The sequence below is a fragment of the Megalobrama amblycephala genome, linkage group LG12, assembly GCF_018812025.1.
Source record: "Megalobrama amblycephala isolate DHTTF-2021 linkage group LG12, ASM1881202v1, whole genome shotgun sequence".
In the NCBI taxonomy this organism is placed as follows: Eukaryota; Metazoa; Chordata; class Actinopteri; order Cypriniformes; family Xenocyprididae; genus Megalobrama; species Megalobrama amblycephala.
In genome coordinates this window covers 10,366,673-10,389,690 of record NC_063055.1, presented here as the reverse complement: position 1 = coordinate 10,389,690, position 23,018 = coordinate 10,366,673, and the positions used below count along the sequence as shown (strand labels likewise).

General features: G+C 38.0%; 1 protein-coding gene across 6 annotated transcripts in view; it reads left to right on the top strand.

Annotated features, from left to right (window-relative positions):
- The window catches only part of bend5 (BEN domain containing 5), a 408,562-nt gene that overhangs the window by 298,774 nt on the left and 86,770 nt on the right, over positions 1–23,018 (top strand). For 4 of the 6 annotated variants that reach the window (XM_048211501.1, XM_048211502.1, XM_048211505.1 and 1 more), the window contains 5 exons: positions 1,430–1,551; positions 3,698–4,070; positions 6,476–6,630; positions 9,000–9,213; positions 9,542–10,733. The exons of the other annotated variants lie outside the window; for them this stretch is intronic. In XM_048211501.1, coding sequence (XP_048067458.1) covers positions 1,430–1,551; positions 3,698–4,070; positions 6,476–6,630; positions 9,000–9,213; positions 9,542–9,738 — 1,061 coding nt within the window. In that variant the 3' untranslated portion in view covers positions 9,739–10,733. Of the gene's footprint in view, positions 1–1,429; positions 1,552–3,697; positions 4,071–6,475; positions 6,631–8,999; positions 9,214–9,541; positions 10,734–23,018 lie in introns of those variants that run through there. 6 annotated transcript variants of the gene reach the window in all.

The following is a 23,018-nucleotide window of genomic DNA, read 5'->3' as shown; positions in this document are numbered from 1 at the left end:
GCATGTGCATGAAACGCTTATCTGTGATGCTTTATGTTATATTTATTGCGTAATATGAAAACTTACCATAAAAATCATCATTTTAATTCCATATGAGTTGCAAGAACATGCTTTAACACACATTTATTGGGTTGTTAAGAGAAGGCTAATGCCTTTAACCTGAGTGTTTTGATGTGATTAATGGATATAGACGGAGAATATGTCATAGGTTTGATGTCTTCTTGATGATTCTGGTGTTTTTAGCTCATCGTGATTGCGGGGTTTGTGTAATAGAGAGATTTAATCGTGACTGTGTTTGACAAGCACGACAATCTTAATATTAACTAAAGGAAAGGCGCGTCAACAACGTCTGAATAAGTTCATGAAAGTAGAAACGAAAGATAGGAGGGTTTTAAAGGCAGAGAAAGAAGCTCAGGATGCTAAGCGATTGTTAGCTTGCTGCTAACGCTTCCTTCATTTATCGACGGCGCATAAGAGCTAAACAGCGAATAAAATCATCATCACAACAACACTAATAATCTATCTGAACTGATAAAGATACGGAAAATCATAAATGATAACCAGAAAGTTTTGTATTTCAACGTTTTGTTGTGTTTAGCTCAAGCAGCTAGGTTACTGTCATCACATTAGCCAGCCAGGTAGGGGTTATTTTATGTCATTTTTACGTTCAGTTAGCTTGAAACCTTATGTCAGCATGTTATAATGTTAAATTGTAACACACATAACTTGTCAGCATATTATGTAGTGTTTAAATCAGTGTTGGTGGCAGAACTGTTGTCATGTGACACTTCCTGCTCAAGCAGTGAAAATCTTCAGCAACTTTCACTCCTGCCACTCTTCAATCAGGACTGTTCAGATACATTACTAATCTACATGTGTGGCTTAACCTGCTCTTACAACCCTGATCTCGTTAAAGACAAAAGTCTGCAGTACAGTACAGCTTTAAAATCAGTTTGCTTGAACTTAAGCAGTCTGCAATCTGTTGTGGGTGGCCGACCTTAAGGCTCGTGTGCCATACCCGGCCAGTGTGAAACTTTTAATATGTAGTTAACAATCGAGATCTTAGGTTGATGATTTTCCACTTGGCATGATAAGGGGTTAGGTAGGCACATTTATATGGTCCGTCTTCTCCAAGCGGCCTTGGTTACTTGACACTGAATCACACGCTGACAGTTGTGACGACCCCGCCTGTCAAAATCATATTGATGCTGCACCGTCAACGTCGCTTTGCAAAGTTAAACGCTCCATTAATAGTTTATTGCAACAATAGCTAGTCATCTGTGTCATTACAAGGTTACTGGGAAACTTCACCAAACTCATAAAATGTTTCTCTTGCTGATGTGTCCTTGTTTTAACTATATCATCATTTTAGAGTACAGAGATGAAATATTATTTGCGCCTCTGACACGTTTTCCGTCCTCTTTTTCAGAAAGCATTGAGGAATTTGAGCACAGTATTATGCAAAAGAAGATGAAAATACCCAAGATGTCGAACAGGAACACAGTGGAGAATCACTTTGGCGAGGAGAGAATGCCCCTTAGACATAAAAAGGTTGGTCTACCCATTTTTAAGAAAGGTTTTAAGATTTGGAGACATTTGCAAGCTTTCAGATGCTGGTCTGGATTTGTAGATGGGGAACATGTGGACAGATTGGGAATGGCTCAACAGGGATTTTCTGCTGATATTAAGAGTGTATTTTATACTCTGCAAACAAAACAAGAAAAAATATTAGAACATGTTTTGACGCTTATGGAATTTGTCCTGACATTTCAAACGTTTCAAGTCTGTTTTGTTTAATCTGGCAGTTTTAGCATGATACCAGAAAGGCCATGTGTTTCTTTCTTCAGTGGGCTTGTTGTGTATTTTTAGCGTCCTGACTTCTTAATTGTGCAGTCCATTAAATTAACGACCCAGTTTTGTGTGCTCTTGCAGTTCATACCTTAATTACTTTGTGTGAACTTGGTGTTTATTATAAACTCAGTCGGTGTTTCACAGAACGTAATCATAGCCCTGTTACGGTGACAAGAAATATTAAATCATGAGATTCTTTATGAATTAGCAATGTGTTGGCCTGTAAGTAATAGTTTTAAAATGAAAAAGCAGATATTTTTGTATGTATTGATGCAGCTCCTCGAGGTCTACCTTCTTCCGGAGTTTTCTTCCAGTTGTGCTTTAAAAGGGAAGCCACATTAGACATTGTGTTCTTCCATTCATACCCATGTAAATGCAAGCATATGAGTAGGGTTTTGTGTACTAAAGATTGAGTTTGGTGAGCTCTGTTCTACATACTTGCATAGTGGGAATAGATTTGATCTAAACTTAGTCCATAATGTATGTGACATCACAGTGCCCCGGTAGTTGTTTACCATAAATTCTCTTTTTAGACTTGAAATTCTTAAAGTTTTTTCATAGTACATCAGTCTTTTATCTTAAAAGATCAAGGAAATTTTGATTATGACCCCTTTCAAATCTAGTGTGACCACTCCTTAGTACAGCTTACTGTATTTTGTGAACCAGAAGATCCTTATTAGGTGTTTGATGGGGGTTGGAACTTAAAGGGTTAGTTCATCCAAGAATGAAAATTCTGTCATTAATCACTCACCCTCAAGTCCTTCCAAACCCTTAAGACCTTCATTCATCTTCAGAACACAAATTAAGATATTTTTGATGAAATCGGAGAGCTCACTGATTCCCCCATAGTTCAATCTTAGGCTACGTCCACACGAAGCCTCGTCTCAAAAAATATCTGCGTCCACACGAAACCACTGAAAGGACTCTAAATGATGTAGTACACATGCCAGACCATTATGTGGCGCTGTAATTCTGTCACAGAAATGCACTTAAAGCAGCGAAGAAGACTTATACCTTGCATAAACCTTGTGCGCTGAATACAAACTATAGCAAGGCTTAGAAATAACGCTTTATTTTGGCTCAGTAGCCTCTGCAGCACGAACACAAGCATTTAGAGTCTGCTATTGCTGTTGTTGATGCTGTTTTGTGCTGTTAGCGGCGTCTGACTAGGGTGGGGTGATGACATCATCGTTTCAGAAAATATGCGGATTGCCCCGTCCACACGAAAACGCAAAGACGGCGTTTTCAAATTCATCCACTCTGGGACCCGGTTTCAAAAAATAGCGGTTTCACCTTTCAAAAACGCCGGATCCGTGTGGACGAAATGCCTATTCGATAAAAAAATTGTGCGTATTCACAGAAACGCGTCTCCGTGTGGACGGGGCCTTAATTTTATGAAGCGGCGAGAACCCGGTAGCGCTGCACTTTCTCTACCATATAAACAGCATAGGAGAATGACTGGGATGAGAAGAAATTGTTGAATAAAGTTATTATTTTTGTTTTGTTTTTGTGCACAAAAAGTATTCTCTTTGCTTCATAAAATTAAGGTTGAACCACTGTAGTCACATGGACTATTTTAACGATGTCTTTAATACCTTTCTGGGCCTTGACAGTGGTAATTAACTTTCAGAGAGCTCTCGGATTTCATCAAAAATATCTTAGTTTGTGTTCCGAAGATGAACGAAGGTTTGAAACGACACAAGGGTGAGTAATTAATGACATAAATTTAATTTTTTGGGTGAACTAACCCTTTCCTCTGGAGGAAGGTAGATATCCAAAATCAAATAGTAAATCATTTACATGTACACCATTTGCACTGGTCAAGATGCTCAATCTTGTGATGTAGGTCCAGTCACAGGAACAGCAGCGGGCCAGTTCGAACTCCTCAAAGAGCCTGGCTGCGGTGGTGGCACGGCTGGAAAGGAACGCAGTCAACTCATGCACAGAGGGAGAGGAGCTGGACAGACTCACAACAGAGGAAGAGGAAGAACAGGACGAGGCCGTGGTGCCTCGCGTCCTGTACGAGGAGCTGGTGCACAGCTACAGGCAGCAGGAAGAAGAAATGAGACGGCTGCAGCAGGAACTGGAGCGCACACGCAGGCAGCTGCTGCAGCAGGCCAAGAAGCTGAAGGAGTACGGCAGTCTGCTGACCGAAGTCAAGGAGCTCCGTGATTTCAATCGACGCCTGCAGGACGTCCTGCTCATGAGGCTTGGCAGCGGTGAGATTTGCATGAACCGTACATATAGGCCGACTAAAGACCTGTTCACACCTCTGATGCAACTAAATAATATGCGCAAAAACTGTTTAACAGATCTGTTCAAATCGCAGAATTTTGATTTTTCTCTGAATAATAGAAAATTCATTCTTTTGACTAAAGTGAAAGTGACATCTGAAGCCCAAGTATGGTAACCCCTACTCGGAATTTGTCCTCTGCATTTATTCCATACAGTTAGTACATACACATTAGGAGTAGTGAGTAGTGAACACACACTGCAAACCATGGACACACACACCAAGAGCAGTGGGCAGCCATTTTGCTGTGGCGCCCGGGGAGCGATTGGGGCACCTCAAAGTCATTTCCTGCCGGGATTGAGACTCGAACCTGCAACCTCTCTAACCATTAGGCCACAACTCCCCTAAGATTAAAACCGTTGTGCATCTGAATTGAAAATTCAGACTGTTTGAATAGGCCTTACCATTGCTCAGTCGATCTTACAGCGGCTTCAGACACGACTCATCCAATCAATTTAAAGTCTTAAATATCCGTTTTATAGTGCTTGCTATACAATGTAATTTTACCTTTTAGCATGTTTTTTTTTATAGAGCTTTTTTTTAATTAGTACAAAAGCAGCAAAGGCTAGTCAGCTGTAAGTAAGCAATAGTGAGTGAGTGTCCAATTCAATGAAGAATGACATCTTCAGACAGCAATTTAAATATGATCCTGTATAATTTTTAGGGCTGTCAGTCAATTAAAATGTTCATCCTTTGATTAATTTAATAATTATTTAGCATATCAAGTACTTAATTTATATTCAGCATATCAAGTAATTAATTATGTCATGTAATTATGTTATTAATTAATCAAATTAATCACACACATCAATATTTGCTGAGAAAAATGAAGATAGTTCGCAGATTGGTAGATAAAAGCATTGAATAGAATTTACAAAAAAGTGACTTTATAGGTCAATATATTGTATTATTTCAAAGACATATATATATAAATAAATAAATAAATAAAATATGAAGACTTCAGATGCAAAAGCCTCTAAGTGCCATCTGAAATTTTCTTCCAAAATAAGCATTTTTATAAAGCTTGTATGTTTATGTTCAGTTATTTCACTTTAATGGCAATGAAAAGGACCTATTAATTGCCATTAAAGTGGAATTGCTGAACCTTCATATATATATATATATATATATATATATATATATATATATATATATATATATATATATATATATATATATATATATATATATATATATATATATATATATGTGTATATATATATGTGTATATATATATATGTGTATATATATATATGTATATATATATATGTGTATGTATATATATGTGTATATATATATATATATATATATATATATATATATATATATATATATATATATATATATATATATATATATATATATATATATATATGTGTATATATATGTATATATGTATATATATGTATATATATATATATATATATATATATATATATATATATATATATATATATATATATGTATATATATATATATATATATATATGTATATGTATGTATATATATATATATATATATATATATATGTATATATATATATATATATATATATATATATATATATATATATATATATATATATATATATATATATATATATATATATATATTGAAAGATGATGCACTCATATTATTATGAATGGGAGAATGTGTTTTACACTATTTTTTTAATTATTTGTGTATGGAAATATGCTAGACTGTCTTTGGCCATTAGGATTACAGTTTTTTTTCAGCATCTCTTTATAATTAGCCAGCCCTAATAATTGAACATTTTTGATGTGATGTTACACATATATCTAAGCTGCAGGGACTGATTACCTCTCAGATGAAGACTACAGTACAGGCTGCTTAAAGAGGACATAGTGTCCAGAGCACTGAGGCCACTGTCCCGGCCAGCTGCTATGCGTGTGTGTGTGTGTGTGTGTGTGTGTGTGTGTGTGTGTGTGTGGGGAACAGACTGTGGTCTGGAGCAAGCTGGTGGAGCAGGATGAAGATTAGACTGGCCAGGGCTCTTTAGGGTCAGACGTGCAGTGCACTGACTGCTATTAAAACTCAACAGATACATTAGAGCTTAGTGCGGCCAGCCACCAAGCCAGCTTACTGAGCTAAAATGACCCGGTTGTCTTGAGGCACGGGAGAGCCATGTTTCAGGCAGCGCTCCAAAGAGAGCGGGCCAGGACTTACTGCAGCCACACTGGACTGAATTCAAAACGGTCATTAGAGAGCAGGGAACGTCTGCCTTCTACACTTTCTCAGGATTGCACTCATCTTTCTCTTGTTCAATTGTGCTTTACTGAATGCTGATCAGTGGTTTGCTTTTCTTCTTAGAGCCGATGCATGACAATGGCACACAGACAATCAAAGCAGAGGTGGTGGAGCCGATCAGTGAACCACAGGAGGTGTGTCAAGAGGAAGCCAACACTAGCTCCACCCACTCCCACTCCCCATCCCCGAGAACCGTCTACACCTTCAATGATGGAAAAGTATGTACGCCTGTGTGTTTTTACTGTCTTTCCTACGGCAAATAATTTTCAAACATCCCAAAAATCCATGTCAGTGTTCACTTTATTTCAGCCTCTTTTTATCAGCAAAGCAGCCCATCAATCAACACATATTTAATATATAATTATATATATAAAGACAATACTGTTCAAAAGTTTTGGGTCGAGAAATTAATACTTTTATTCAGCAAGGATGCATTAAATAATAGATGCTGAAAATTTAGCTTTACCATCATAGGAATAAATTCCATTTTAAAATATACATACTACAAAACATTTTAAAATTATAATATTTTACAATATTACTGTTTTTTACTGTATTTTTGATCAAATAAATTGCTACTTCGGTGCGCATAAGAGTCTTTTTTCAAAAACATTTAAAAAAATTGCTCCTAACTATATTTATGTAACTTGCACCTCATATATTAAATAACAACGTGTTAATCGAGACAAGATTTTCCAGTGTTATGAAAGTTGCCATCGTTGATATTTACTTGATGGATACAGGCGTTATTCTTGGCTAACATGAAAGAAAAGGGGCTTGACTTCAGCCATTAGTTTGTACAGACAGCAATCCAGCCACTCTTTTAAGCTGTTGTATAAACAAGACAGTTCAGTGATTTCACTGATGTTCCTCGTGTTAGTAATTCAGTGTTTCTTTTAACGTTTTGCAGTGGTTTGGTTTGTCTAATTGACTAGCGAAATCTCTTCTACAACCTTCCCCCGTCAGTCTCAGAGGGCCTTTTAACCAGAACGCTTGCTGTGATTTTGAGCCCTGTTAGCAGACATCGGGTCCGCATTTTGCGTTCCTCCGCCTGCCTTGCATGACAGGGGGGAATTTGTGTTACATGCTGAAAGGGTTCTCAGTTCAAGCGTGAAGAACAAAAGCAAATTAGGCCTTTACACATACGCACACATATCCGGCATTAATTATTTGTACCACAGGAATTGCCCTGAGTGACAGGTAGCCATAGAAAAGCAAATCTCCTCTAAGTTAAGAGCAGTGAAAAGCCTGTCTGCTCGACCAGGGCCTAAAGCACATTAGTTGCATTGGGGAAAAGCTGCTGGATTGGAGCCCGAAGACTGCTCAGGGTGACAAAGCAGAAGGCACATTACCTCAGCTGTTACTCACCAGCTGCCCATCAGTCCCACCTGATGGCTTGTTGGGCCGTGTCCTCCACAGTGTGGCTTAAAAGTCAACACTCTGGTCTGGCATCTGTCAAAACACATTACTGCATTTAATGAACCCGGACACCTCACCGCTGAATTTATGTGTGACGCGTCTCTCGTATGTAGTAATTGGTTCCTAGATCTCAGATGGTGGAGAGGAAGTATGCAGAGGCCCTTGTGGCAAGGATCTAGTGACATTAAATAACTCAAAAGACCAGGATCTTCACTGGACATGTCATGGAAAACTGGTCAAAAAAAACAATTAAAATTCTATAACAAATACATATTTTTCTGGTTATGCTTTGCTCAAAAATATTTCATCAGCTAATTATTTCTCTTGAATAGAGTAAAACAAAACTTGCTAACATCTGAAAAGGTCATGGAAATTCATTGGTCAAAAGTTTGTGTTGTTTTATTTCCTTTTTTAAATAATAGGGATCATAAAAATTGCTCTTTTTTTTTTTTTTCTTCTTTTTTTTTTGTAACCCCTTGTGATATAACCGATATTTACATATATTTAAAAATACAGACTGATCTTACAGAAATCATCCTTTTCGAATATTGACACACCTTTGGTTCCTAATATCATGTGCTGGTTCCTAAATAAGCATCTTTAGTGTGATATTACATTTTAAAATAGTTATAATCAGACTACAGTTACTTTATTGATTACATGATTGCATATTATTTACAAAATGGCAGCAAGTCATTCATAATTTATTGATTCTGCCTTATTCTTCTTCATGTTTTAAATGTTTTCATGTTTCCTTCCTATAAAATCATATCACTTATATACATTCAGAAAGTGTTCTAAATTGAATTTTCAGATTAGAGCAGTACTAATAAAAACACAAAATTTATGATTTTGTTTTGTAGATTCCTTTTTAAATATTAAACATCTTACAGTATCAGCCAGATTTGTGTAAGCTTATAAGCACAACTGTTTAACATGCAACACAAACTGTTGATAACAAGCTTGAATCTGAATTACACATAGAATGTTGCATGTCATCCTCCATAAACGGAGCTGTTTAATTCATTGTGAAAGAAAAGCTACCATGTCTCAGGCACACTTTGGGGAATAGAGCACATGGCACTGAAGTGGCAGAACATGAAAGCAAAATCTTGTCTGTGACAGTGTGTGTATGCTGCATATTTGAAGAAGAGCGTCTCTTCTGCAGGTGCACTTGGGTGGAGGGATTTGGGTGGAGGAGGAGAAGTGGCACCAGCTACAGCGGACACAGGGAGACTCCAAATTCACCAAAAACCTGGCGGTGATGATCTGGGGGACAGAAACCCTGAAGAACCGCAGTGTGACTGGCGTCGCTACGAAGAAGAAGAAAGATGCCTTGCCCAAACCACCGCTCTCACCAAGCAAGCTCAAAATCGTCCGAGGTAAACACTACCTTTTGAAAGACTTTATTAAAATTACATTTATTATTATTATTTTTATCAAAATGACATTAAAAATTAGGTTGGGATTAGATTTCTGAAATTTTAATAACTAAATTATTAATTTATAAATATATTAATTTAAACAGAAACGTTTAAAAAAAAAAATTGTTACATTATTAAAATTGTTACATTTTTAAAAATGTATTATAAATATTAACATATTTTTCAAGTAAATATTCAAGTAAACCATCAGGAATAAGAAATAAAGGAACAAATTACAAGCAAGTAATTAATTTTTAAATAATAATAAGCAAATTTTTTGTTCCAGAGTGTCTGTACGACCGTGTGTCTCAAGAAACAGCCGACAGCGCAGAGATCACCCAGCGATTATCCAAAGTGAACAAATACATCTGCGAAAAGATCATGGATATCAACAAATCCATCAAGAACGAGGAACGGCGAGAGTCCAAGCTTCTCATCCAACAGACAGTGAAGATGGAGAACTTCCCTTATGACGGCCTGTAGGGGGCGCTGAAGTTGTCACCATAGCTCATTCTACTCCTCAAGGACTTCTGGTGGAGAAGGTGCACGTAATCACCGGCGCTGCCAATTGAGATTTCCACTGATGCCCTCCAAAGACCTCTCTGTCTTTTACTCTCGTAGACCCTGTTTTACAACCTGCCTGACAGTTTTACCTCTCTCCACACTGCCTTAGCATGCTGGTGTGCATTCTGTGAGTGAATGGGGCGTGTTTTTGTAAGCTTGGATGGGGGATCTCGGGGTGGGTCCGATGTTACGCGTGATAGACAGGAGCGATCCTTTAAATCGTGTGCGAAAAAATGTGTTTGGCACATCAGCTTGTGTTCTGTGTCAGAACATGTCCTAATGTACTAAAGAGGTTTCCCTTCAGAAGAAGTCTTGTTTCAGGAGGATGTTTGTGAGGTGTCATAAATTCTGGCTTTGAGTCAGAGTCTTAAGGGGAGGTAGGTCACTTCACAGGGACCATCTGCTAAAGGTACTTAACGTAAAGAGTTGCACTTTTAAACAGGGTCACACCCTGCGTCGTCTTAATGAACGATTGATTTAATTAATCGATCTAGGCCTAATTGCTCCCGTTAATTGCTTTCCTGAGATGACTACTGATGGTCCGTCCTTGTTCTTGATGGTTGTTAGGGGTGGAGAGGTCGCATGTAGTCAGCGACGCTAAACGGTTGTCCTGGAAGACGGATTAGCAGCGTTTCTTTGGAAATCGGTCCCCTCCAGGTGAAAAAATACTTTTTAAAAGTTAAATTGAGACTTTTTATTTTCGCTTTAGGCGATATGCTGCCTTCATGTCCTGTTGGGAAATTCCTGCGCGTTCGGAAGTCATAATTACGATGACATGTTTTTAAGTGATTTACACTACCGTTCAAAAGTTTGAGGTCAGTAAGGTTTTTTTTGGTGAGTCTATTATGCTCACCAAGGTTGCATTTATTTGACCAAAAATACATTCTGTTTTCTATTTTAAGTTGTCATTTATTCCTGTGATGGCAAAGCTTTCAGAGTTTTCAGCATCATTACTCCAGTATTCAGTGTCACATGATCCTTCAGAAATCATTCAAATATGCTGATTTGGGGCTTGAGAAACATTTCTTATTGAATGTTAAAAACAGTTGCTTAATATTTTTGTCGAAACAGTAATACTTTTTTTTCAGGATTCTTTGATGAATAGAAAGTTCAAAAGAACAGCATGTATTTGAAATATTGTGAATGTCTTTACTGTCACTTTTGATTCATTTAATGCAACCTTGCTGAATATAAGAATTCATTTCTTAAAAAAGAAATCTGTCCTCAAACTTCTTAACAGCAGTGTATGTTTTAACAAAATGGATGCGTTGGGTAAAATGTGGGCCCAATACAATTGTTTTGATTCGACTCCGAAGAGAGTATTTTAATGTCAGTGTTTAAGTATAGTTGAGATCACTTGTGTACAATTGCACCAGAGTTCACAACAATACAGTAAAAAAAAAAAAAAAAATGACGTAAGTATAAAATAAGATTGTTGTAAACAACAAAAGCACATCCAATTTGATTTCAGTGATCTTGATGGACTAGCCATGGGACAAGAGTTATTGTGTTATCGGGTCTACAGAGATGGAGACCACCTAAGACCTTTTACCAGCCGTAAATTGCACTTGGGACGGAGGGTAAGTGGAAATCAGAGCTGGGCTGCAGGGCCTTTTTCCAGCTGGCAATCATTGGGAACTGTGTTCTCCGTTTTATAGCAAGCTGTGATTGTAATATGAGCTGATATTGCTTTAACTGCACTTTGGTGTGTGAGTGTGGAGAGATGCCAGGTGTCGTGTGCGGACGTGGGGTAAAACTGTCAGCGGTACTCGGGGGGGTTACACGTTAGCCTCATCCCTCTGGTCACACCAACAGCAGGGTCTCTGCTCCAGCCCATCTGTAGAGGGCGCACTTATCGGGGAGGGGAAATAAGATATTGTGACAACTTACAACGAGCCATGCCATCCACACTTTAGTCCTTTGTCTCCCCTTGTCGTCTTTATTTTCATCACAAACAGTTTGTGTGGCTTGTCGGCGTAACAAAAGAAAGAAAAAAGACCCTTTTGCAGATTTGGGTTCTTGACTGTGATGCCATATCGCTTACTGTGAATTAACCACAGATCTGCCACGCAAAAGCCTCCCTTTTTTTGTTGTTTTTTGTTTTTTAATCAAGTACATTTATTAGTGGGGAGAAAATTTCAGTGTACATTTGGAATATATTCTCATGTTTTTGAACATTTCATCGTTTGCATCCAGGCTGCACCTTATCTCACTAAGCTTCTGGTTCAAAATCGAGTCAGACAATGTTGTAATTCTGTCTTTATCTTTGCTGGTTCATACGTAGTTTATAATCATTTCTACTTTTACAGTGTATATGTGACGTTTCGCTATTAATGTAGATCCTGGGTACTCACATTTCTCAAAGAATGCAGGGCTCTTCACGAATACATCATCTCTAATGACAGAAACCCATATCTTAAATTGATACTATCATGGATTTTTTACCGCAGGTATCTCAGTGCTTCAAGAACTTCAATTTATGAATTTCACCTCACTGTGAGTCATTTGTTACAGACTATCATTTCATTTGGAGTCATTTCCGTCGAGAGGCAGTCGTCGCCCGCCTTTCCGTTCCGAGGAAGTCATTGTCCGTCTTCGACAACGTAGCACTTTAATCCTAAGGAGAAAAAAAAAAAAAGTATAAAAATCCATCAGTGTTGGCTTCTTTCTTGTGATTTACCCAAGCCAATTTTAAAAAGTCAACATAAACATTTAACAATTCTTGTGAAAAGAGATTCACGAGAAAACAACTTAAATCAGCTATCAGTTTTCTGCCACTCAATAGCGGTTTAGCAGTCATTTGTTTCTCATTCTCTCGAGCCTGTGAAAGCGATTCCTTTTTTTTTTTTTTTTTTTTTTTTCTTTCTTACAGCAACGTACCTCCAATATGTCAAGGTAATTACGCGAGAGGACAGATTGTAATAAGGTTCTTTTGTTCCACTGAATGTCTTTCTCTTCTTCTTCTTTTTTTTCTGTAGATATCTCCTGTATTATGTGATATGTATTGCCACACTTATTGAATATTTGATGTTCCATAATGAGCGTACGTACTGTGTGGGTATACTGGAAAATGACAGCTTTAGGTGCGCCGAGGTTGAATGAAAGACAAACTTTATCATCTGTCCATGTGGTCATACTTTTTATGTGGAGATTTGCTAGTGGGATCGTTGCCTTGAAAAAGACTACGGCGTATTGCTCTTTTGCTTTGTTTTCGTCTCGCAGCTGCGCCAAGACTGAATTCGGGCGTTCAGATCCGAGGAAAATGAAAAATTAAAAGTTGCTTCAGTTGCGAGATCAAACCAGTGAATCCCATCAGGGAAAAATCTGACTTTAAATACAATCATGTACAGTATTTATAGGCTAAAAGGCTACAAAAGCGAAGCGGTGGCCTCACGGAGGCTGTGCGTTTCTCTTCTGGGAGACCGTTGTGAGGCTGGTGCCTATGCTTTTCATTGGCTGAGTAATAGCGGTGCTTAGCTTTGAGCTGGTCTGTGCCTCTGGAAAATGGCGAGTCCGGTGCAAAACGCTTGAGGGATCAACATATCATCTGAGTTTTTCTTGGCATATTGTCCAGGAGACATTTTGTCACGGCGAATGAGTTTCATCCAATCTGAATGTGTTTTGGAGGTTTGTGTTATTCTGTTGAAAATAAGCCAAAGTGGAATCTCAGCAACGGACAGTTTGTGATCAGTCTTGCACAAAAAAACGGCCCCTGCTAAGTTTTTCCACAGTTATCTAAGCTAAACAAACAGGAAAGAAAGAGGCGGAGTATATTTTTACTGAAAAAAGACAAGGTGTTGCTGTGCTGTCGACGTCTTCATTGTATGATTTATGTTGTTTTCGGTTCTGTATCAAGAGCATTAAGCTTTAGATGGATGTGGCTATATTGTTCAGATTGAAACGTGTTTAATCGTTTGTTTCTTTGTTCCTTTATGATGCCAAAAAAATAGAACGAGGACATTCTTGGGGGAGAAAAAACAGTTAATTGCTTCAGCCTGCTTCACTAACCTACATGCTGAGATTGTCAATCAAATGCTGAGGACCCGCCCACACGCCACAGCAATTCCGAAAACTGCCCAGTAATCCGCTATAGCAAGAACAGCAACTTCCTGGTTTTCATGATCGCAATGACAATAATGGTCCCTACTCAGAGTCGTTCTTTAACAAATAATATTCTCAGCTCTACTAGTGAAAGAAATGTATTTTTGATAAAACACGAGTTCAGGTTATTCTTAGTCCGAAAACAAGCATGTAGAGTCACAGTCCTACCTCATTGCTGCTCATCGTCTGTGTTCCTAGGACAGTCTCGCTATCCTCGTACCTCATTCAGAGATAGAAATCAGTCTATATGGTGTAGATGTCATATTTTACTCCCTTAACAACTGTGTTAATGTTTCTGTGGCAGTAGAAAGCGTTTGCTTTTACGTTTCCTTGCAGTAATTTCATTGTTATCCCGTTGATGGTGCTACAGCAGGCATGGGTTGTCTACTCTGTGTTACTTACCTCAGATGGTGCTAATTTTTCTACTTTTCTTGAGGTCATTCCGCTTTGCATGGACACAACCGGTTAATGTTAATTTTATAGCAGCAGGAATTTTGGGATAAAAATAAAGCATCAGATAAATTCTTAGGAATTGCGTTCAGCACGTCGTACAAATTTTGTTTTTAATTTTTCAAATAAGACATACCTCTCTAACAAATTACCTCACGTACTCTGTTCCAATTAAACGGAATATAAATACCGTGCTCGCAGGATCTATCCATGGCCATATATCCTTGTCTTTATCGTACAATACAAACCTAATGCTGGAGTAAGAAACCTGAAAATCCCAACCATCTACCTAAATCGTACTGGGCAGTTGACTCTCACAGCAATGCGGTCCTCAGCAGTTAATGTGAAAGTCAATCCCACTGTAGAATTATAGTGCAACTAACATGGTAGTCTTACATTTGATGGTGGTGGTGGTGGTAGTGGTGGTGATGATGATGATATTGTGCAGTATGTTAACTTTCAAGGGTTTTCTTAACTTACCAAAGTGGTTCCCTCCCAAAGAAAAACTCTGTTGTTGTCGTTAAGAACTGTTTGAAAACAAAGTGTCCAATTTGCATTTTAGTTCAGCAAAAAAACATCTTAGAAATACGGGTGTGTTGAGCAACTGGCGCTCAGCAGAACGTAAATTAGTCCGTCCACGAAAATCCAATCAGTTGGGTGTTTCTGTGAAATTTTATATTAATACGGACAAGTGAGTCATTTAGAGCATGTACCGTGAGAGCTGAAGGCAGATTGTGATTTTTCTTTTGTTTTTTTAGCGAACACTTTCCAGTCAAGGCGTTTTTGATGATTCTGTGTCATGTGAAGCGAAAATGCCATAGGCTTCATTAACTGACCTCAAGACCAGACAATGAGTTCAGAAATCGATAGTATTGCATTTAAATCTGAAACATTTTCATTTCACATTTTGTGTCTTTATCATGTCTTTGTCATCTCTTCATTCTTGCTGCTGAATAAATATCTAGAAACCTATATATATATATATACATATATGTGTGTGTATATATATAAAATATATATATATGTATTATTCAAATATTTTCTGGAAAGTCGTTGATGGAGAATGTCGGATGAAATAACTGTGAACATGCTCTCTTTCAGGTCTGCATTTGTGGGTGGTTGTGGGTATTTTCTTTTGATATGGTCACGTATTGGTTTTACCATGGAGTCAGTGAGGGCTGCTGTCAGCTGAATCTTCCTGCTCACAACAGTCCCTGTTCCCCCCATATGTTAGGTCTGCTTTACTTGCACACAGATCAAGCCTAAGCCTGGACTAAAAAGACTCTCAGTGGAGAATTTTTATTCATACTGTGTTTTTAGGCTGAACCCGGCTTAATTTCAGCTAAACTTGGCCTCACTGCACCTTGTGTCTGACTCCACGGGGACTCAAACAGAGAACAAGGATAAAAAGGCAACGGAAAGCAAAATCAAATGTTCCATGTGAACCAGTCGCACTCCTTACCTGTGCACAGCTGGTTTCGCCGGTTAACATCAGTCGTGTGTGTGCGTGTGCGTTTATGCGCGTGTGTGCTGCAGTCTCTTGTTCAATGTACAGATCAACAGAATAAATTCAGACTTTTATTCTACAAACAAACCCTCTTCAGTGTGAGCTGTTGTTTTCTTCAGATCCACCCCCCCACTCCCCCCCCCCCCCCCCCCCCCCCCCAAAATAGTCTTGAACTGATCAAATTTGAGACAATTAGACAAGTTTTCACCACGTATTCTCAGCATATACAGTTCTATTCACACTATAACGTTCTAAGAAAATAAGAACGTTAAACGTCACCCAGCACTGTTTACTATCTATATGAAGTGTATAATCTGGATTCTGGAAGATCAGCCACCCCCATCCTGTGTCCTTGACTTGATTGGACACAGACACGCACATTCACAGGAGGGATTTGATGTTTGTGTTTGATGTGTGGAGTTGAGGTGAGAAAGACTGCGAATGGGTTCAGGATTAAAAGCAAGATTGATCTGAGTGTCAAAGAAAGATAAGCACACTGGCCTGTCTGAGTTATTGAGGAGGCGTGACATTGATATCAGACCACACACACACACTCAGTCAGAAGTTCAGGTTGCACTGAGCTCTTGTAATAAATGAGAATGTCAAAAACCTATTCTAATATTAAATGAGCAATTATACCCTGATGATGGAGTTGGAATCGCCAGCTTGTTGGAAACTTTTTCCCTTTCCTGTTTTCCCAGAATCTCAATAGATCTTTAAAACGCTTTCGACTGAACAGACTAGCAATTATCTGTCATGGAGATAACAGTCTGTAGTCTTCTTTTAGTATTTAACACTTCCTCTACTCTCTCGCTCTCGACTCTTTTCAAACCGCTAAGCACTTTTCTGCCAAATGTTATTGCTTACCTATGCAGTCTCTCTCTCTCTCGCTGTATTTCTCGCTCGCTCCATCAGCCCAAGGGGACTGCTGAATGTCATTAAAAATAACAGTATCCACATGACTGTAATATTTTGCAGTGGTGTTATTGACAGAGAGATGATTTAGTGTAGTAATGATGGATTGAGCTGGGCGTCAGGGCCGGCACATGCAGGGACGTGTGTTCACTGCAGAGAGAGTTGCTCCAATTCGCTCTATTTCGTTGCATTGGATTTTTCACCCTCTGGAAGAAAAAGTACAGAAAACTCTCATTGTGTTTTAAAGTCTGTTCGTCTTTAGGTTAGATTTGAGTTTGGAGACTATAACTTTTCAGTGTTTTTCAGCTACTCGTTAGACGGTGGACAGGGAGTTATGGGAAGATATACAAAAATAGGATTGAGACATGACATGCCTTATTTCAGGGGTAGGCAAGTTCGGTCCTAGAGAGCCGCTGTCCTGCAGAGTTTAGCTCCCACCCTGAAAAAAAACCTTCAGCTGCCTGTAGCCTTAGTAATCCTGAAGAGCTTGATTAGCTTGTTCAGGTGTGTTTGATTAAGGTTGAAGCTAAACTCAGCAGGACAGCGGCTCTCTAGGACCGAACTTGCCTACCCTTGCCTTATTCAAACTACTACCTCTTATTTTCAGTGGTGTTTTTTTTTTTTTTTTTTTCATTTATTTCTGCTTCATTTCACTGGTCTCACAATTCAATTCGATTACAATTATCATGTCTTCGATTCGATATCACAATGCATTGCAGTATTACTACACATGGCTACATTTTCTTCAATGAATGCAAGAAGTCAGACATATGAACTCCCTTTTTATTTTATCTGCTCCAAGAAGGTACACTTTCTGAATGTAGTCAAACAAAACTGTCTGAACACAGCAGACGACAGGAGCTTTTAGAACTAATAAACATTAGTAAATACTAAAAGCACATGAAATTATCAAGTAGTGTTCTTAAGTTACAATAATGTCACTTGCACGCATGCACATATGCGATGAATGACGTCAGAGAAACATCAGTAGGCTATAACGGCTATAATCGATTATGGTCTATTACACTGTTCTTTCAAGCATTTAATAAAAGAGATCATGGTCTATTACTGGATCGATGCAGATCGTCCATGTCCGCTTCGTGATACATCATAGAAACGATTTCAACATCCCTATTCATTTCAACCATACTGAAAACAGCTTTTTTATAAATATGTAATTTAAGTAGCGCACTGCTTTTAACTTCTCTTTCTTGATTCATCATTTGATCCAACTGTAAAGAGTTAAAACTTTTTTTTCCCCCAAATTGGAATAAAATTGCAAAATGACTTTTATAACTAAAATGATAATAGCCAGAATTGCTTGAAATAAGGTGAGAATTGTGAAATAAAGGCAGAATTGTGAAATAACGTCAGAATTGCGAGAAAATCAGAATTGAGCGAAATAAAGTCAGATTGCTTGAAATAAAGTCAGAATTTTGAAATAGTCAGAATTGAGCGAAATATAGTCAGAATTGTGAAGTCAGATTTGTGAGAAAGTCAGAAATTGCGCGAAATAGTCAGATTGCTTGAAATAAGGTGAGAATTGCGAGAAATTAAGTCAGAATTGCGAGAAAATAAAGTCAGAACTGCGAGAAAATAAAGTCAGAATTGCGAGAAATAAAGTCAGAATTGTGAAATAAAGTCAGAATTGAGCGAAATGTAGTCAGAATTGCAAGAAAATAAAATAAAGTCAGAATTGTGAAGTCAGAATTGCGAGCAAGTCAGAATATAAAATAGTCAGATTGCTTGAAATAAGGTGAGAATTGCGAGAAATGAAGTCAGAATTGCGAGAAAATAAAGTCAGAATTGCGAAATAGTCAGAATTGAGCGAAATATAGTCAGAATTGTGAAATGTAGTCAGAATTGCGAGAAAGTCAGAATTGTGAAGTCAGAATTGCGAGAAAATCAGAATTGAGCAAAATAAAGTCAGATTGCTTGAAATAAGGTGAGAATTGCGAGAAATGAAGTCAGAATTGCGAGAAAATAGTCAGAATTGTAAAGTCAGAATTGCGAGAAAGTCAGAATTGAGCGAAATATAGTCAGAATTGTGAAATGTAGTCAGAATTGTGAGAAAATAAAGTCAGAATTGTGAAATAGTCAGAATTGACCGAAATAAAGTCAGAATTGTGAAATGTATTCAGAATTGCGAGATATAAAGTCAGAATTGTGAAGTCAGAATTGCGAGAAAGTCAGAATTGAGCGAAATAAAGTCAGATTGCTTGAAATAAGGTGAGAATTGCGAGAAATGAAGTCAGAATTGCGAGAAAATAAAGTCAGAATTATGAAATAGTCAGAATTGTGAAATGTAGTCAGAATTGTGAGAAATAAAGTCAGAATTGTGAAGTCAGAATTGCGAGAAAGTCAGAATTGAGCGAAATAAAGTCAGATTGCTTGAAATAAGGTGAGAATTGTGAAATGAAGTCAGAATTGCGAGAAATGGTCAGAATTGCGAGAAAATAGTCAGAATTGTGAAATAGTCAGAATTGAGCGAAAGATAGTCAGAATTGAGCGAAATATAGTCAGAATTGTGAAATGTAGTCAGAATTGCGAGAAAGTCAGAATTGTGAAGTCAGAATTGCGAGAAAGTCAGAATTGAGCGAAATAAAGTCAGATTGCTTGAAATAAGGTGAGAATTGCGAGAAATGAAGTCAGAATTGCGAGAAAATAAAGTCAGAATTATGAAATAGTCAGAATTGAGCGAAATATAGTCAGAATTGTGAAATGTAGTCAGAATTGCGAGAAATAAAGTCAGAATTGTGAAGTCAGAATTGCGAGAAAGTCAGAATTGAGCAAAATAAAGTCAGATTGCTTGAAATAAGGTGAGAATAGTGAAATGAAGTCAGAATTGTGAAGTCAGAATTACGAGAAAGTCAGAATTGAGCGAAATAAAATCAGATTGCTTGAAATAAGGTGAGAATTGTGAAATGAAGTCAGAATTGCAAGAAATGGTCAGAATTGCGAGAAAATAGTCAGAATTGCAAGAAATAGTTACGCACAATTAAAGTCAGAATTGCGCAAAATATAGTCAGAATTGTGCAAATTAAAGTCACTGACTGAATTAAACAAAGTAATGTTATGTCACAACCCTGAAACAAAGAGTTTCTGTTCAGCCTATACTGTACACAGCCTATACTGTAGAATGCAGTTGGCATTATTATCCATTAACTTACTGCTCATAGTTAATGGATATGTTATTAAATCACTGCTGAACCTAAATGCTGAATTTCCCAGAGTAGCTGGGAAGAGGGCGATGAGATGAGGGAGGGAGATTGGACGAAGAAAGATGAGGGCGGGGCCTACGAGAGACATCTGTGATTGGCACTTGTGAAATGTGCTTGTTGTCACATCACCGAAAACCCAGATGACCCTGAGCGCTATTTTATTGTATCCAGCCGCGGTGACAGCAGACCAGGGATGGGCGGCAGATGCGTGCTGCTGGGCGTGGGGCTCTTTAATCAGGGCCCGCTTCCAACCTGACGTCCATCACGGCCTTCATTGATGTGCTGTCACAGAGGCGCTACCGTCAGCAGCAGGGCTTCACACATCATCCTTTACCTGCAGCTCGACACTCCACTCGTCATCCTTTAGCAGCGGGAGCTCGCGATTGGGCGGCCGGTGGGACAAACGCTGTCACCGAAGGGGGGCTGGAGTGATGGAGGCGGCATGGAATTGGAAATGTGTGGAGATGAATAGAACTTTCGCATAGCTGTTTAGAATTCCACAAGTGATGGTAATAAACCGGTGAGCTTTGCAAGAGGAGCAGCGCGCTGTTTGCTTCAAAACCAACAGAGCATTTAATACAATGAAGCATAAGGCAGAATATCAGTGACAGTTCAAACGTGCGCAAACACACACTCGCTCGTTCCTGCTTTTTGATATACATGAAACATGAACATAAAAGCCCAGAGGGAATGAAATGTAGTTTTCCAGTTGAAAGACCCAGTGAAACGTGTCCTCGTCCGGTTGATGTTTTCTGCACCCCAAAAACCAAAGTTCCCTCAAATGCTTGGAATGATCAATTAATTTTTTTTCTGTCACTAGAGTGAATGTGTAGCAGTAGCGCATAACATTTTATTTTTGGTTGCTTTGCATTTATTTTTACCTTACCGTTATTTTTTGAGGAAGGTCGTACGATCCTCTGTAAATTCTATTAACCTATGCAGACCGCAGCTCTCCGTAGCGCAGAAAGGAATCGATGGACGAGATCTTGCTCTAGGTAAATTGTTTTTTATGGCTGTGATATATTGATGCATGGACATTGATTCAACCCAGCCCTCAACCTGAAAAACGTTAAACAATACTTCAGAAAGGGAAGGAGTAGAAGAGACAAGGACAAATCGCACACTGATCTTCCTTTTCCGTGGCCAATAAGGCCTTTCTGTGATTTTCTGTTGATGAGAAATGGACTTTGCCTTAATGCATTCTGCCTTTAATTTTTTAACTTTTTAAAAGGATAGTTGATAGTGTAGCCAAAAGGAAATTCAGATGTTATTTACTTTCATTCATGCCGTTCCAAACCTGTATGACTTTATATTTGCCATGAAACACTTTTTACAATGTAATGTGTTCAAAACACTCCAAAATGACAAAAACATTATGAAAGTGTGACTCGTTTTCTTGGTCTCCTGAAGCAAATAATAATTTATTTGTGAGGAACAGACCAAAATGTATGTCTTTATAATCTGAAAATCTCAATATCCGGCCAAGCTATCCTTGGCACGCTCATGAGTGATTTCTATTTTGTGAATGAATCATTCATACGAGTTTGATCTTTCCAATGAATCAGTTGATTCAGTTCACAATATCGTTCTGTATGATTCCCTGATGCATTTCTGATCCATTTCTCTTGCTGATTCAATGATCCGGTCACATTAGTTGTATGGACTACTTTTAAAGTAAGTAGTATTTCATCCTGTTTGAAGCTTGAAAGCGTTTGTACCCATTCATTGTAAATGCATGGAAAACAGTTACCATTTTTGATTCGACATGAGGGTGAGTAAATTTTAATTTTGGGGTAAATTATTCTTTTTTTATGTTAAAATATTTAAAGTGTAAATATATGTAGGCCATTTGTACACTTTTAAAAAATTATTTTCATGATTTATCACAGCATTTTTTCTTTTGTCAAATCAACTTCAATAATGAATGTGGTTCAGATAACATATAATATTTTGAGTTTGTGTTGATTAAACCAATCGCCTTCATTTTATTAACTCAAATTTTAAGGCAACCAGCTAACTTACTTTAAGTTAAACCACTGTAAAATTCTTTTTACAGTGTATGTTTATTTACTCAAATTGTGTTTCAGTGTGGTCTTTTCATAAGATTTTTTTCTGAGAGCATGTGCATACAGAAAAAAAAACATCAAAAACGAAGTGTTTATATTTTTAGAAGCCCACAGCAAAATTGGCTCAACAAATGGTGTGAGTTTGGGGCGGGTCAATCTGTTTACCAGTGGCAGGCAAGGGGAGTGTTCGGGAGAAACACTTAATATATTGCTGACGGCAAAATTACACACTTCACCTTTAAGCACGCCAATAACGCAGCTAGAGAAAGTCTATTTTAAAAGTCTTATTAAGGGTCTTATTCCAGACAATGCTTATCTCCCGAAAACATAGAGTGCAATATCCGTAGTCAATGGTTCAGATGGCCTGTTGCACCGTTACCTCCTCTTATGTTTGAGTATCACACTGACAGCGTTTGATTGATCTGTGTGGACCAGAACTGTGTCAGATCAGGCCCTATTAAAATAAACATCTCGCTGCAGAAGAAACGGGTTAACTGGCTGAGAGAGTCAGGCGTCTGATTTATTTTCCTCTCCTCCGCATGTCAAGCAGAAGGCTCTCTAAATGACTTCGATTAACGCAGAATGCTCCCGCAATTAAAAAATCCAAAGCTATCATGAATTTTTCATACTAGGAATGTTTAAGCTAATTACGGCTCAAAATGGAGCTCTTTGCCGAGGCGCGGCAGAGTCGTCTGACATTGACGGCCAATGTCACTGTCACAGAGCTGCTCTTAGCAACACTTCTAATCATCAGAGCTGCTTAGTATTCATGTCATTGTTTCTTTCTTTCTCTCAGCCTTTCTTTCTCTATACTAGCCAGACAGTCTCCTCTAAAAGTGTTAAATTGTCTTCTTCATATGATGACATCAGTAGTCATATCACGGTATGAAAGCTAGACAAGATGTTCTTGAGAATAACATTTAGTTTAACAGTTAAATG